Consider the following 15,373-nt stretch of genomic DNA (forward strand, 5'->3'; position numbering starts at 1 on the left):
ACTGCCATTTAGAAATCACTCAGAAATGATATTTCGCATTTCTTATTTACTTTTTGTGAGCTTTTTAATTTCAGTGTTTTTCAATATCGAGACAGAAGTTTCAAATTCTAAATGTAGCCGTATTTTTGAAGAAAGAACAGACCTGACAGACTTATTGATGAGCTATGAAGTCTATCATAAGAGTATGCCCAAAACTTACTTTCCACTGAAGGTAATTTGACTGTTTTACATAATACTACTAGTTTAAAGCTGACCTTGTGAGGATTTTGTATGTTAGGGGATCTTTTGGTATGGTAACTGATGCCCGAATGAAGCTAGAAAAAACAGTTACCCGTTGTATCCATTAGCAATAAAATAAATATACGAAAATAATGAGGAAACACATAGGAATGGGCTACAAGGAAATAATCTAATGATGATGGTTAACTTATAGGTTGATAATTGAAAAAAGGTCTTTATTTGTCCTTAACTGGCGGCAAAGTCAATATAATATTTCAAATCCATTCCTCAGATTCCTAACCAGAGTCTTGGTCCCGCAATAATTCACTGGCAAAGCCGACAATGGTTTGCTGCAAGACTTCATGTTTCCAAGGCCTACAAACCGAGCAGTCATCTCTTGTTTGGAAGCCTCAGAACAGAGGAAATAATCTTTGCAATAAATTTCCCAGATTTGAACATTTTTAATTGTAAACCTTAACTCGTTTCTAATACAATTAACTTTTAATTGACTATTCTTAGCAACTTTATATCTTGAAGTCCTTATCTGTATTTTTGACAAGCAAAATTTACGCTCGCAACTAACAGTGACTGATTAGAATTTTTTCTCTTGTGCACAGATATACTTTGATTATTGGTTTATCCAGCCTTAGAGTTCTAGTAGAGAACTTTTCATAGCTGTAATCCGTGATATTGGCACAGAGAAATCTAGAGTTGACTTGTAAAAGAACATTATGAATCAAAACTTCTCAATCTTTTTACTTAAAATTTTATATACTGGCTAAAAACTTGACATACTTTTTACTGGCTAAAAATTTGACATAACAGCAATAGGTAAATGAAACAACAGGCAAAGACACTTTTATTGGCTGTCCTTCTTGGCAAACACTTAAAGCAGCATGTCCAAAATTTACATGACACCCAGGGCCGGATTGAATAAGTGCGGGGCCTGATTGGAATTTTTTGGCAGGGCCCTATATATGAAATTTTAAGCGAAATTCGAATTATATATATATATATATATATATATATATATATATATATATATATATATATATATATATATATATAGCACTTTCATGCAACCTTTAGCATAGCTGTTTGTGTCTCAATATATTTCTTCCAAGAGATCTGTTGAGTAAGACTATCTAATAATTTAAAGATACGAAAAGTGTTCTTCAACATCTCCATTCGGGTCTAAAAAGTTCAAAATCACCTTCAGGGGTCTGTGATGGGTGTACCGCTAAATTTATTTTTGATAAATTTGTCCAACTGCTTTGAAGCTTTAAGCATTACGACTATTGATGGTTCGATCATTGCTTACGTTGAATGAAGTTAAAGCAAAACATGAGTTCAAATTTCGTATTTGTTTGTAGTACTCTCTAGAAAGCACACGATGTCCTATAACAGACCAAACAAAATTCATTTGGAAATTGTTGACGCAGGAATACAATTCGACCAAGCAGGCAGCAGCGCCCAAGTAACTCATGTTTGTTGGCTACTTTTACAGCGGGATAATGGAGGACTTCAAAGTGAATACATACTGAGTTGAAGGGCCCCAATGACTTGTAAATAACATTTGCGTAGTTTACGGCATCTTTATAGGTTTTACGCCACATTTAGTTAGCATCAATGATTGATATGGTGCTGTTCTTCGAACATAATATTTTTTATTCTAATGCACTTTCGTTTTTGAATCGTTCTGACTCTCTCTGTTCTTTAGCAGCACAGTTCTTTGTTCTTCACTGTAATTTTTGACACTTTCTGATACGCGCCTTAGCGTGTCTGCTAACCATACAATTCTTTGTTTTTCCCTTTCATTTTTGAAACGTTCTAAATCCTATTGTTGTTGGTAATTTTTCTGCTGATTATCTTCTAACAAGAGATTTCTTTGTTCTCGCTGTCGTATATCTTCTAGCCACACACTTCTTTATTATTCATTTCCTCATTGTGGTATGTCTTGTAACCGCATATTTTGTTTGTCTTCATTTTCATTTTTGTGTCGTTGTGATTCTTGCTGTCACTTATCTTTTAAGTGTATATTTCTATTCTCTTCAGTTTCGTTTTTGACTTTTTCTAATTTTTGGTTTCGCTAATATTCTAACTACATATCTCTTTGATCTTTGTTTTCGTTTATCATTGCTTCGGACATTTTTTCATTCCTTTTTTATTTAACTGCTTGGATTGGTCTTGTCACTTTTGATGGTCTAGGTTGTTCATTATCACCCGTCGTATATTTACATTTCTCAGGTCGTCCTCTGGATCTTGTCTCGTTTGATGGTCCAGTTTGTTCATTTTGAGCTTACGGTTTTGTCCCCTTTTCTTCTTTTTTGTGCTCACCTTAATTTACGTTTGTCTCCCCTATATATTATGGAAATGCTTTTTGAAATTTACATCACCGAATATGGGCACGTGAATGTACCTATTTCAAAATTTTTCTTCTGCAAATGCTCCTAAAATGGTCTTCAAATCTATTTTCCTTGTGTCCTTACTTTTAATCTACATAAATGCTTAACTATTAGTTTATCCTGATTATTGTTTATATCAGGTAGTTTTTTTTTCATTGGTTTTAGCCTGGAAAATGATCTCTCGTCAGAACCAACACTTACTGGAATTGTTAAGAACATTTCACAATTTCCAAAATGAATTGTTCCTTTTGATGGCAGCAGAGGGCCCCTTCAAACGCGGGGCCCCATTGCCTGTTTGCTCCAATCGCCCTTTATCCGGCACTGATGACATCAATCAGCTAATATCATTTGTCAAGTATAGAACATCTTTGCAGCCATTGAGAAGGAAAGGGGGGACAGAAAAAAATTCTTGCGTCCAAAGCAACAAAAAGGCTCTTTCTTTCTTTTCCAAAAATGTTAATTAAAAGTATAATTTTTTTCTTATTCAGAATTTTGCATATCTCTATTTCAGGATTTTGCACAGCTTTTTTAATCAACTGAATTAAAACTTGGGAATCCAAAGGGACCGGATGTCAAAAACATTTATGGGTATACAGCTCAAAACATAGGCCTACAATTACATGCATTTCTCCCACACGAATATCCAGTCACTCCTATGACCTATTACACAGCAGAACAACATAATTGTATATATATATATATATGTATATATATATATATATATATATATATATATATATATATATATATATATATATATATATATAAAATAAGTTGTCTGTGGATGGATGGATGGATGTGTCAGGTGACGTCACCTGAAAAAACTGGATCAGGTGACGTCAAAACTGAAAAAACTAAAAAAAGGCAAAAACTACAAAAAAACTAAAAACTAATAAAAAAAATAAAAAAGCTAAAAAACTAAAAAAACTATAAAGGTAAAAACCAATAAAAAACTAAAAAAAAAACTGAAAAAACTAAAAAAAGGCAAAAACTACAAAAAAAAACTAAAAACTAATAAAAAAAGTAAAAAAGCTAAAAAACTAAAAAAACTAAAAAAACTAAAAAAAGGTAAAAAACTAAAAAAAATAAAAAATAAAAAAAACTAAAAAAAGGAAAAAACTGAAAAATAAGCTAAAATAAAGGTAAAAACCAATAAAAAACTAAAAAGAAAAAAAGGAAAAAACTAATAAATGACGACACTCAAAGAGAAAGCGACCAGGACAAAAGGAATGTTCGATTAGCAATCAACAAAGCACCGGGACACAGGGAGTATAAATGACGACCAGGACATAAGTAAAAAAAAAAAACTATCTATATATATAAAAATAAGTTGTCTGTGGATCTGTGGATCGTGGATCAGGTGACGTCACCTGAAAAAACTGGATCAGGTGACGTCAAAACTGAAAAAACTAAAAAAAGGCAAAAACTACAAAAAAAACTAAAAACTAATAAAAAAAATAAAAAAGCTAAAAAACTAAAAAAACTAAAAAAAGGCAAAAACTACAAAAAAAACTAAAAACTAATAAAAAAGCTAAAAAACTAAAAAAACTAAAAAAAAGGCAAAAACTACAAAAAAACTAAAAACTAATAAAAAAAATAAAAAAGCTAAAAAACTAAAAAAACTAAAAAAACTAAAAAAAGGTAAAAAACTAAAAAAACTAAAAACTAAAAAAAAAACTAAAAAAGGTAAAAACTAAAAGAACTAAAAAAGAAAAAAATAAATGACGACACTCAAAGAGAAAGCGACCAGGACAAAAGGAATGTTCGATTAGCAATCAACAAAGCACCGGGACACAGGGAGTATAAATGACGACCAGGACACAAGTAAAAAAAAAAATTAACAAAACTAAAAAGAAGGTAAAAACTACAAAAAAACTAAAAAGAAAAAAAAACTAAAAACTAATAAAAAAACTAAAATAAAAAAAAAATTAACAAAACTAAAAAGAAGGTAAAAACTACAAAAAAACTAAAAAGAAAAAAAAACTAAAAACTAATAAAAAAACTAAAAAATCTAAAAATCTAAATAAACTAAAAAAGAAAAAAAAAGGAAAAAAATAAAGGAGAAAAACAAAACTAAAAAACGAATGTATATACAGACCGGTACACCGGGATACAAATGACGACCGGGACACAGGGAATATAAATAACGACCGGGACACAGGGACACAACTACAACGGGGACACCGGGGGAAACAGGGGGATATAAATGACGACCGGGACAAAAAAAACTAAAAAGAAATAAAAACTAAAAACTAATAAAAAAAACTAAAAAATCTAAAAATCTAAATAAGCTAAAAAAGAAAAAAAAAGGAAAAAAATAAAGGAGAAAAACAAAACTAAAAAACGAATGTATACACAGACCGGGACACCGGGATACAAATGATGACCGGGACCCGGGACACAGGGAATATAAATGACGACCGGGACACAGGGACACAACTACAACGGGGACACCGGGGGAAACAGGGGGATGTAAATGACGACCGGGACACCGGGACAGGGAATGGTCGATTAGCAATCACCATCAACAAAGCTCAAGGGCAATCACTAGAATCATGAGGTATAGATCTGAATACAGATTGTTTTCCCATGGACCATTATATGTTGCATGTTCAAGAGTCGGTAAACCTGACAATCTATTTATATGCAAAGACAATGGGACAGCAAAGAATGTTGTATATTCGCAAGTTTTACGTAGTTAAAACCATATATATATATATATATCTATATTCACAGGTGGGACATAGGGACACAACTACAATGGCGCGTAACTATTATGGCGCGTAACGACTTACGCGCGCGGGGGGGCTTGGGGGGGCGCGAAGCGCCCCCACCAACTAGGTGTTGGGGTGGCGCGAAGCGCCACCCCAACAGCTAGTATATATATATAAATAAGTTGTCTGTCTGTCTGTCTGTGGATCAGGTGACGTCATGTTTCTGTGTCGGCTGACGTCATGAAATTAGTTGTCGTCATTTTTGCTTTGACGGTGACGTCATTAGACCGAGACAGAGGGAATATAAGTGACGACCGGGAACCTCAAAGAGAAATTACAGACTGGGACACCCGGACACAAATCACGACCAGGACACAGGGAATATAAATGACGACCAGGACACAGGGACACAATTACAACGGGGACGCCGGGGGCACAGGCGGGATATATAAATGACGACCGGGACACAGGGATTGTTCGAATAGAAATTACAGACCGGGACACCGGGACACAAATGACGACCGGGACACCGGGAATATAAATGACGACCGGGACACTCAAAGAGAAATTACAAACTGGGACACCGGGACACAAATGACGACCGGGACACAGGGAATATAAATGACGACCGGGACACAGGGACACATCATTAGAATAATGAGGTATAGATCTGAATACGGATTGTTTTTCCCATGGACAATTATATGTTGCATGTTCAAGAGTCAGTAAACCTGACAATCTATTTATATGCACAGACAATGGGACAGCGAAGAATGTTGTATATTCGCATGTTTTACGTAGTTAAAAACATATATTTATATCTATCTCTATTCACAGGTGGGACACAGGGACACAACTACAATGGCGCGTAACTAATATGGCGCGTAACGACTTACGCGCGCGGGGGGGCTTGGGGGGCGCGAAGCGCCCCACCAACTAGGTGTTGGGGTGGCGCGAGAAGTTAATTTATATATATATATGTATATATATATATATAAACTAGTGTTGGTGTTTATATATAAACTATATATAAACATGTGTTGGGATGGCGCTTCGCGCCACCCCAACACCTAGTTGGTGGGGGCGCTTCGCGCATGCCCCCCCACGCCCCCCGTGCGCGTAAGTCGTTACACGCCATATTAGTTACGCGCCATTATAGTTGTGTCCCTGAGTCCCACCTGTGAATATATATATATATATATATATATATATATATATATATATATATATATATATATATATATATATATATGTTCTTAACTACGTAAAACTTGCGAATATACAACATTCTTCGATGTCCCATTGTCTGTGCATATAAATAGATTGTCAGGTTTACCGACTCTTGAACATGCAACATAAAATTGTCCATGGGAAAAACAATCCGTATTCAGAGCTATACCTCATTAATCTAATGATTGCCCTTGAGGCTTGTTGATGGTGATTGCTAATCGAACATTCCCTGTGTCCCCGTCGTCATTTATATATCCCCTTGTGCCCCCGGCATTCCCGTTGTAGTTGTGTCCCTGTGTCCCGGTCGTCATTAATATTCCCAGTATCCCGGTCGTTCATTTGTGTCCCAGTCTGTAATTTCTCTTTGAGTGTCCCGGTCGTCATTTATATTCCGTGTCCCGGTCGTCATTTATATCTCCCGGTCGTTATTTGTGTCCCAGTGTCCCAGTCTGTAATTTCTCTTTGAGTGTCCCGGTCGTCATTTATGTTCCCTGTGTCCCGGTTTTTAGTTTTCTTTTTCTCCTTTATTTTTCAGTTTTTTTCCTTTTTTTAAGTTTTTTTTCTTTTTCAGTTTTTAGTTTTTTTATTAGTTTTTTTTGTAGTTTTTACCTTTTTTTTAGTTTTTACCTTTTTTTAGTTTTTTTAGCTTTTTTAGTTTTTTCTTTTTAGTTTTTTTGTAGTTTTTAACTTTTTTGGTTTTTTTTTCTTCTTTTGTATTAATGCTAAAGCCAAGGTTCGAACCTGGAACCTCTCGGACCTAGAACCTGGAACATAACGCTTTACCAACTCAGCTACTTCGGCTTGAATACATTCGTTTTTGAATTGGTATATGATGAAATATTTCAGACGTCATATGCGGACAGACAGACAGACACACAAACAAACAACTTATTTTTATATATATAGATCTACAATAAAATTATCTGCCCTTTCTTGGGATTAGTTCTTATTTTCAGAGAATATCCATCTGATGGAATTCAGTTAGAGTCAAGTGTTTTGATGTTGTAAAACCAAATCTATGCATATTTTTATGACATAGTTTTTGTTGTTGTTTTTTGTTTTTTTTTTTCATTTTACCAACAGCAAAGTACTTATAGAGGATAAGTAATTCAAACAATGTCTTGTTATATGAAAAAAAAAGACATAAATTATGGCAACCTTTTTGAAATCTCTTCTTTTTCCCCTTTTCCTGTAATTTAAGTTTATTTGAAACACACTTTAAAACGAACTTAGCCTATTTACAGTATATGCCATTGATGGCTTAGCGAATCTTCCTTAAAAAAAGAAGTTCTAGTCAAAAACAAAAAAAAATGTATACATAGGATATACCTGGGAACAGCATGTCCATGAACTGGCAATATGCAGCTCCTGTGCACAGTTCTTCTACTTTTGTTAAGCTTGACTGAAGGCAGTCATTGACCCACACTAACATGTCGTGCCTACTAAGATTTTCTGATGTGACAGATGTTGAATAAACGTTAACTGCCATTTCTAAACAATCTGAAAGAAAAAAATTATACAACATGATGCAAGTAATAAGCTTCAAACATGAAGAAAACCAAGCTTCGTGATTACCAATCTTCATAGTTATTCAATTTTTTTCATGTTTCAAACCTGAAAAAATCTTATTGGGTCACAAGTTCTTGCCATTTTCAGTAGGGGGAAGAGGGCAGATAAACATTTTTTTTTCTTGTTGCATCATAACACCAAGCCACTTTAGTCTTGGGCTGGAAACGAATTTTTTTTATTGATGTACAAATGGGACATTTGCCTTAAGAGATATCTTTGAAGGGACAGGAAGCCCACTTGTATGTGAGGTAATTTTTGTTGATTGTAAGAATTTCAGCAGAATTTTAGTTTAAGCAGATAAATATTTGTTTGCATTAAAACACAAGGTCACTTTAGTCTTAAGGCGGGCACAAAAGTTTTTTTGTGTTATAGTACAAATGGCATTTCTGCCTTAAGGGGTATCTTTGAAGGGGCAGCAAGCTCACTAGTACGCGTTGTAATACTTGTTTATTGTAAGCTTGACTTCTTTATTTTACAGCCCGAGACGTCTTTGGATATTATTAATCAGTTAACTGAACTACTAAAGTGCAGAACTGAAGGAATGGATTGAAAAACAACTGGGAGAACAACTAAAAAGAACTGGATGAAAAAGAACTGGAAGAAAACAACTGATGAGAATTAGTGTCCTACTGATATAATAAAAAACTATTGATTGATACAAGATAATTTATATCAAGATCTGTCTTCTATAACCTGAGGTTCCTTCTGAGACACTGGAATGGACAGAAATACCAACACCATACTTATTTCATCTTGTTTCTGTTCAATTAAATGAGGCTTCTATGTTTGTTGCAATTCCTCTTTGCTTAAGTTTGGTAACTTATATATTCTAATTCGTGCTTCTTTTAAAGATTAGATTTTTATGGCACTTGGTATTAACCAAGTGTCATATAGCAATCGCCAATTCTGTCGGTCTGTCTGTCTGTCGGTCCCGGTTTTGCTACTTTAGGCACTTCCAGGTAAGCTAGGACGATGAAATTGGCAAGCGTATCAGGGACCGGACCAGATTAAATTAGAAATATTCGTTTTCCCCATTTGACCATCTGGGGGGGGGAGTGGGGGCCGGTTAATTCGCAAAAATAGAAAAAATGAAGTATTTTTAACTTATGAGCGGGTGATTGGATCTTAATGAAATTTGATGTTTGGAATGATATTGTGTCTCAGAGCTCTTATTTTAAATCCCGACCGGATCTGATGACATTGGGGGGAGTTGGAGGGGGGGGGGGAACCTAAAATCTTGGAAAACACTTAGAGTGGAGGGATCGGGATGAAACTTGATGGGGAAAATAAGCGCAAGTCCCAGATACATGATTGACATAATCGGAACTGATTCGCTCTCTTTGGGGTAGTTGGGGGGGGGAGTAATTCTTAAAAATTAGAAAAAATGAGGTATTTTCAACTTACGAACGGGTGATCGGATCTCAATGAAATTTGATGTTTAGAAGGATATCGTGTCTTAGAGCTCTTATTTTAAATCCCGACCGGATCTGGTGACGGGGGCGGGGAGTTGGGAGGGGGAAACCTAAAACTTGGAAAACACTTAGAGTGGAGGGATCGGGATGAAACATGGTGGGAAAAATAAACACAAGTCCTAGATAGATGCTTGACATAAACGGAACGAATCCGTTCTCTTTGGGGTTGTTGGGGGGGGGGGGGTATTTCTGAAAAAAATAAAAAAATGAGGTATTTTTAACTTACGAATGGGTGATCGGATCTCAATGAAATTTGATATTTAGAAGGATATCGTGGTTCAGAGCTCTTATTTTAAACCCGACCGGATCTGGTGACATTGGGGGGGGTTGGGGTTGGGAGGGGGAAACCTAAAACTTGGAAAACACTTAGAGTGGAGGGATCGGGATGAAACTTGATGGAAAAAACACGAGTCCTAGATACATGATTGACATAAACAGAACGGATCTACTCTCTTTGGGGTAGTTGGGGGGGGGGGGTTAATTCAGAAAAATTAGAAAAAATGAGGTATTTTTAACTTACGAACGGGTGATTGGATCTCCATGAAATTTGATATTTAGAAGGATATCGTGTCTCAAAGCTCTTATTTTAAATCCTGACCGGATCTGGTGACATTGGGGGAAGTTTGGGGTGGGGAAACCTAAAATGATGGAAAACGCTTAGATTGGAGGGATTGGGATGAAACTTGGTTGGGAAAATAAGCATAAGTCTTGCATACGTGATTTACATAATTGGAACGGATCCGCTCAATTGCGGGGGGGGGGGGGGTAATTCTGAAAAATAAGAAAAAATGGCGTATTTTTAACTTACGAAGGAGTGATCGGATCTTCATGAAACTTCATACTTAGAAGGACCTCGTAACTCAGATATCTTATTTTAAATCTCAACCGGATCAAGCGTAACTGGGGGGGGGGCAGTTGGGGGGACTGGAAATCTTAGAAAATACTTAAAGCGGCGAGATCAGGATGAAACTGGATGGGAAGAATAGAAACCTGTCTAAGATACGTGACTGACATAACTGGACCGGATCTGCTCTCTTTGGTGGATTTGGGGGGGGGGGGGGGTAATTTTGAAAATTGAGGTATTTGTAACTTACGAAAAGGTGACCAGATCTTAATGAAATTTGATATTTAGAAGGATCTTGTGCTTTAAAGTTTTAATTTCAAATTCCGACCAGATCCTTTGACATTCGGGGGAGTTGGAGGGGGAAACCAAAATTCTTGGAAAACATGAAAATTGGGGTATTTATATCTTACAAATAGATGATCGGATCGTAATGAAATTTGATTTTTAGAAGAAATTCATGTCTCAGAGCTCTTATTTCAAATCCCGGCCAGATCTTTTGACATTGGGGGGAGTTGGAGGGGAAATCTTGGAAAACACTTGGAGTGGAGGAATCGGGATGAAGCTAGGTGGATAGAATAAACAAATGTCCTTGATACGTGATTGACAGAATCGTACTGGATTTACTCTCTTTGGGGGAGTTGGGGGGAGGGGTTCAGTGATTTGGCGAGTTCGGTGCTTCTGGACGTGCTAGGGCGATGAAAATTGGTAGGCGTGTCAAGGAGCTGCACAATTTGACTTGATAATGTCGTTTTCCCAGATTCGACCATCTGGGGGACAAAAGGGAGAGGAAAAATTAGAAAAAATTAGGTATTTATAACTTACAAGTGGGTGATCGGATTTTAATGAATTTTGATATTCAGAAGGACTTTGTGACTCAGAGCTCTTATTATAAATGCCGACTGGCATTAAGCCTCTTATTTTCCTTTTTAAATCAATCTATTGATTCATAGAATTTTGTTAGAGCTCATACCATATGATCTATTGGCTCTCTGCTCTTCTCGCCTTGTCACAAGTGCCATATGAGCTCTTAGCTCTTGTTTATTTACTTTTTGTGAAAAACTTTTAAGTAATTAATAATATAAAATTTGTTAGTTTTTGAAGTATATCCATACATTAATAATAGTTAACTCTAATTAACAAAAGAAACTTGGTACAAAAGTTGTGGTTATAATTAGTTTTACTTGAAATAGTCATGGCAGGAGTGTTCAGAGATGCAAGCTGCAAAGGATATTGGATGCTATTGAAGAAAATTTACTCTACATACTGTAAATGTTTCAGAGAACTATATTTTAATGAGTCCTACATTTGTAACTAACTACTATAAAACCCCAAAAATACCAAACTATCAACTTTTGATAAATCACTTGGACCAGATAGCTTTCACCCTCAACTTCTAAAAGAGCTGCATTGTGAACTATCTCTTGCATATACCCAGCATTTACAGACGTCTCTAGATTTAAAGTGCTTACTTACAGAATATAAGATAACATACAATACCCCAGTGAACAAAGGTAAAAACAGAGATGAGGCAGTTAACTACCAACCAATCAGTATCACCTCTGCTGTTGGGAAAAATACTTGAAAGCATAGTCAACTCCACAGTCATTAAACATCTAATTCAAGGTAAGCTGTTGTCCTCATGCCAGCATGGTTCCCATTCTGGTCATGTGGTCAATCAGTGAACACCAATCTTATTCATGCACATGAATATTTCACCAAACTCATAGAAAAGGTTTCCTAGTACAGTGGTTCCCAACCGGTGGTACGCGTACCCCAGGGGGTACGCGAAACCCTCGCAGGGGGTACGCGAAGGTCCCAAAATTAATTTAGTCTACATCTTTAAAACTTGTTTCTGACTCAGTTCCAACATTTCCCTCAAAATCAGATAACATAACCCATTGTACATAATTTCAGACTCATTTTCAAAACTTTCAATTTCAGTAACCCGCTAATTTTTCTCCATAGCCGTAAGGTCTCGATGCTAATTTTTCTCCATAGCCGTAAGGTCTCGATTTAAACTAAGCGAGTTCAGTATCTTGTCATCTGTTGAAACACGAAGTTCGTGAATTGTGGTTGCAAACGAAGATGGATAGATTCCTGATCAGGAATAACAAGAAGCTGAATGATGGTACCCAAAACTCTGAACCTGCACCTAAGAAGAAGAAATATGACGAATCATCGGTCAAAGTGCGTCGATATTTGTCAGAATACCTAGGGCTCGGATTTAGTGCGACAAAGTCTGATCCAGTGAATGCACAGTGCGTTCTTTGTGGTCAAGTCTTGGCCAACAGTTCCATGAAACCTGCGCATATGAACCGGCATCTCAGTACTGTGCACCCTTCTCATGTCGGTAAGCCCATAGAGTTTTTCAAGCGTAAACAAGAAGCATTCGCTAGTAACTGTTTGGAAATTGCAAAAGTGGCATCAGTTTCTTCAAAGGCTCTCCGGGCTTCGTATGCTGTTTCATATTTAGTTGCAAAACAGAAAAAACCGCACACCATCGCCGAATGTCTGATATTACCAGCACTAGTGAAAGTCAGTGAAATAATGTTTGACACAAAAACTGCTACTGCCCTTCAGTCTATACCTGTGTCGAACAATACCATTTCAAGAAGGATAGAAGACATTGCAAGCAATATTGTCATGCAGGTTATTGAGCAAATAAAGTTGACGAATATGTTTGCGTTACAGCTTGACGAAAGCACGGATGTGTCAGGTGAAGCCCAGGTGATCGGCTTTGTTCGATATCAAGATTGTTCTGACATAAGAGAAAATATTCTGTTTTGTCAAAACCTACAGTCAAGAACAACAGGAGAAGAACTATTCAAGGTGATTGACAAATTCTTCGCAGAAGGGGGCATCTTGTGGGACTGGTGTCTATCAGTTTGCAGTGATGGAGCTGCCGCCCTAACAGGGAAGAATAATGGGCTCATGGCCTGGATAAGGAAGAAAAATCCAAAGGTGAAGTGGTTGCACTGCATCATTCACAGGCAAACTCTTGCATCGAAAAGGATGAACGCACATCTGCACGAGACCCTCAACGAGGCTGTAAAAGTGATCAACTTCATCAAAGCCCGACCACTGAACTCAAGAATGTTCAAGTTGCTGTGCCAAGAGATGGGTTCAGAACATCAACATTTACTTCTGCACACAGAAGTTTTGCTGGTTGTCTCGTGGGAAGATTTTGAACAGACTTTTCGAGCTTCAACAAGAAGTTCATATGTTTCTTCTGGAGCAAAAATCTGCATTCAGTTCACTTTTTGAAAACCAGGACTGGGTCTGCAGGCTGGCCTATCTTGCGGATATTTTCGACAAACTGAATGACTTGAATCTGTCAATGCAAGGTTTCCGGACAGACGAACTCTCCCTGAATTCGAAGATGTGTGCTTTCATCAAGAAATTGGAGTTCTGGCTTAAAAAGGTTCAAAGAAACAGCTTTAGTGTCTTCCCATCCCTTGACAAGTTTGCGGACGATAGTGAAATTGATAACCTCAACACAATCTGTGATTGTATTCGGGAGCATCTGACAAAGTTGCGAGATGAACTTGTGTCATATTTCCCATCAATTATGAACCAAGATAGAACGCAGGATTGGATCCAAAATCCATTTGGTGAAGACGTGACCTCAAGCTCCAGTCTTAGTGACAAGCCTACAGAGAATCTGATCGAACTTGCCAGTGATCGCGCCTTAGAACTGAAATTCCAAAATGTAACTGTTTCCCAGTTTTGGCTGGAGGTGAAAGGAGAATACAAGGAACTAAGTGAAATCGCCATGTCTGCTTTGTTACCATTCGGATCCACTTACCTTTGTGAAGTGTCATTTTCGGCAATGTCATTGATCAAAACCAAACACAGAAACAGACTGAGTGTACAAAATGACCTTATAATTGCAGTTAGTGACATCGAGCCAAGATTTGATAATATTTTAGCAAAAAAGCAGCCTCAAGTTTCTCATTGATTTTGTACGTACATTTAAGCACCGTCATATTGGACAATAAATCTCGTGTTTTTGAAAATCTGATTTTAGTTAAGAAAAAAGTAAAACAACGATTCTCAAGAAAGGGGTATGCAAACTTTTTGGGCCTTGACTAGGGGTACGCGGACCGAAAAAGGTTGGGAACCACTGTCCTAGTACACATGATTCTGCAACACAATGCAAAAGCATTTGATAAGATATGCACAGGAGACTACACATTAAGCTAGAAGCTAATACAAAAATTATTTTATTGGGAGGGAGGATTGTTTGGGTTGGTGATGTGAGTGTATTATTTTAAAAATGTTTGATGGATGTATTTATTTAGTTTTTTGTTTTGTTTCTCCCCTATTTTTTCCTAGCCATAGAGCCTTACAGGGGAGACTAGGTTGAAGTATTTATTGTTTTTGTATGTAAAATACTGTGGATTTTGTTCAAAATTTATATATTTCTTGTTTGTTCTCTTTTATATATTTTTTTTTGTTTTTCAATAAATTAAATTCAATATTGATGGGGCAATGCTTTTGCTTAATTGTAGGAAACCAGTTGTAAAAGTGTTCTAGGAAAATATTTATCTCTGATGTTTAGAAAGTCAGAAGTGGAGTCTCTCAAGGCATAGTCATGGGCCCAACTTTTCAAATATTTTCATTAATGATGCCACTTTTAACACCAAAAATAAAATATGCCTTTATGTAGATAATTTAGAAGAACTGGTTCAGTCTAAAGTCCAGATAAAATAGAAACTATTCAAGTAGACATGGACTCGTTTACTTGCTGGGCAAAGAATTGGAAGCTGGGGTTCAATGTCCAGAAATGCAAAATAACCCACTTCAGTAAACAAAAAAAAAAAACAGGACACCTATACTCCATGGAGTCAGTGGATAGATTAAGACAACTTAAGGTCAGTAATCATGCCAAACAAGACCTGGATCTATTAGTTGATGAAG

At 36.5% G+C, this 15,373-nt stretch overlaps 1 protein-coding gene across 2 annotated transcripts in view; it reads right to left on the bottom strand.

The window, feature by feature from the left end:
- The window catches only part of LOC136033895 (microtubule-associated protein RP/EB family member 1-like), a 43,029-nt gene that overhangs the window by 22,924 nt on the left and 4,732 nt on the right, over positions 1–15,373 (bottom strand). For both annotated transcript variants that reach the window (XM_065714883.1, XM_065714882.1), the window contains exon 2: positions 7,898–8,068. In XM_065714883.1, coding sequence (XP_065570955.1) covers positions 7,898–8,057 — 160 coding nt within the window. In that variant the 5' untranslated portion in view covers positions 8,058–8,068. The remainder of the gene's footprint in view (positions 1–7,897; positions 8,069–15,373) is intronic.

The sequence above is a fragment of the Artemia franciscana genome, chromosome 12, assembly GCF_032884065.1.
Source record: "Artemia franciscana chromosome 12, ASM3288406v1, whole genome shotgun sequence".
In the NCBI taxonomy this organism is placed as follows: Eukaryota; Metazoa; Arthropoda; class Branchiopoda; order Anostraca; family Artemiidae; genus Artemia; species Artemia franciscana.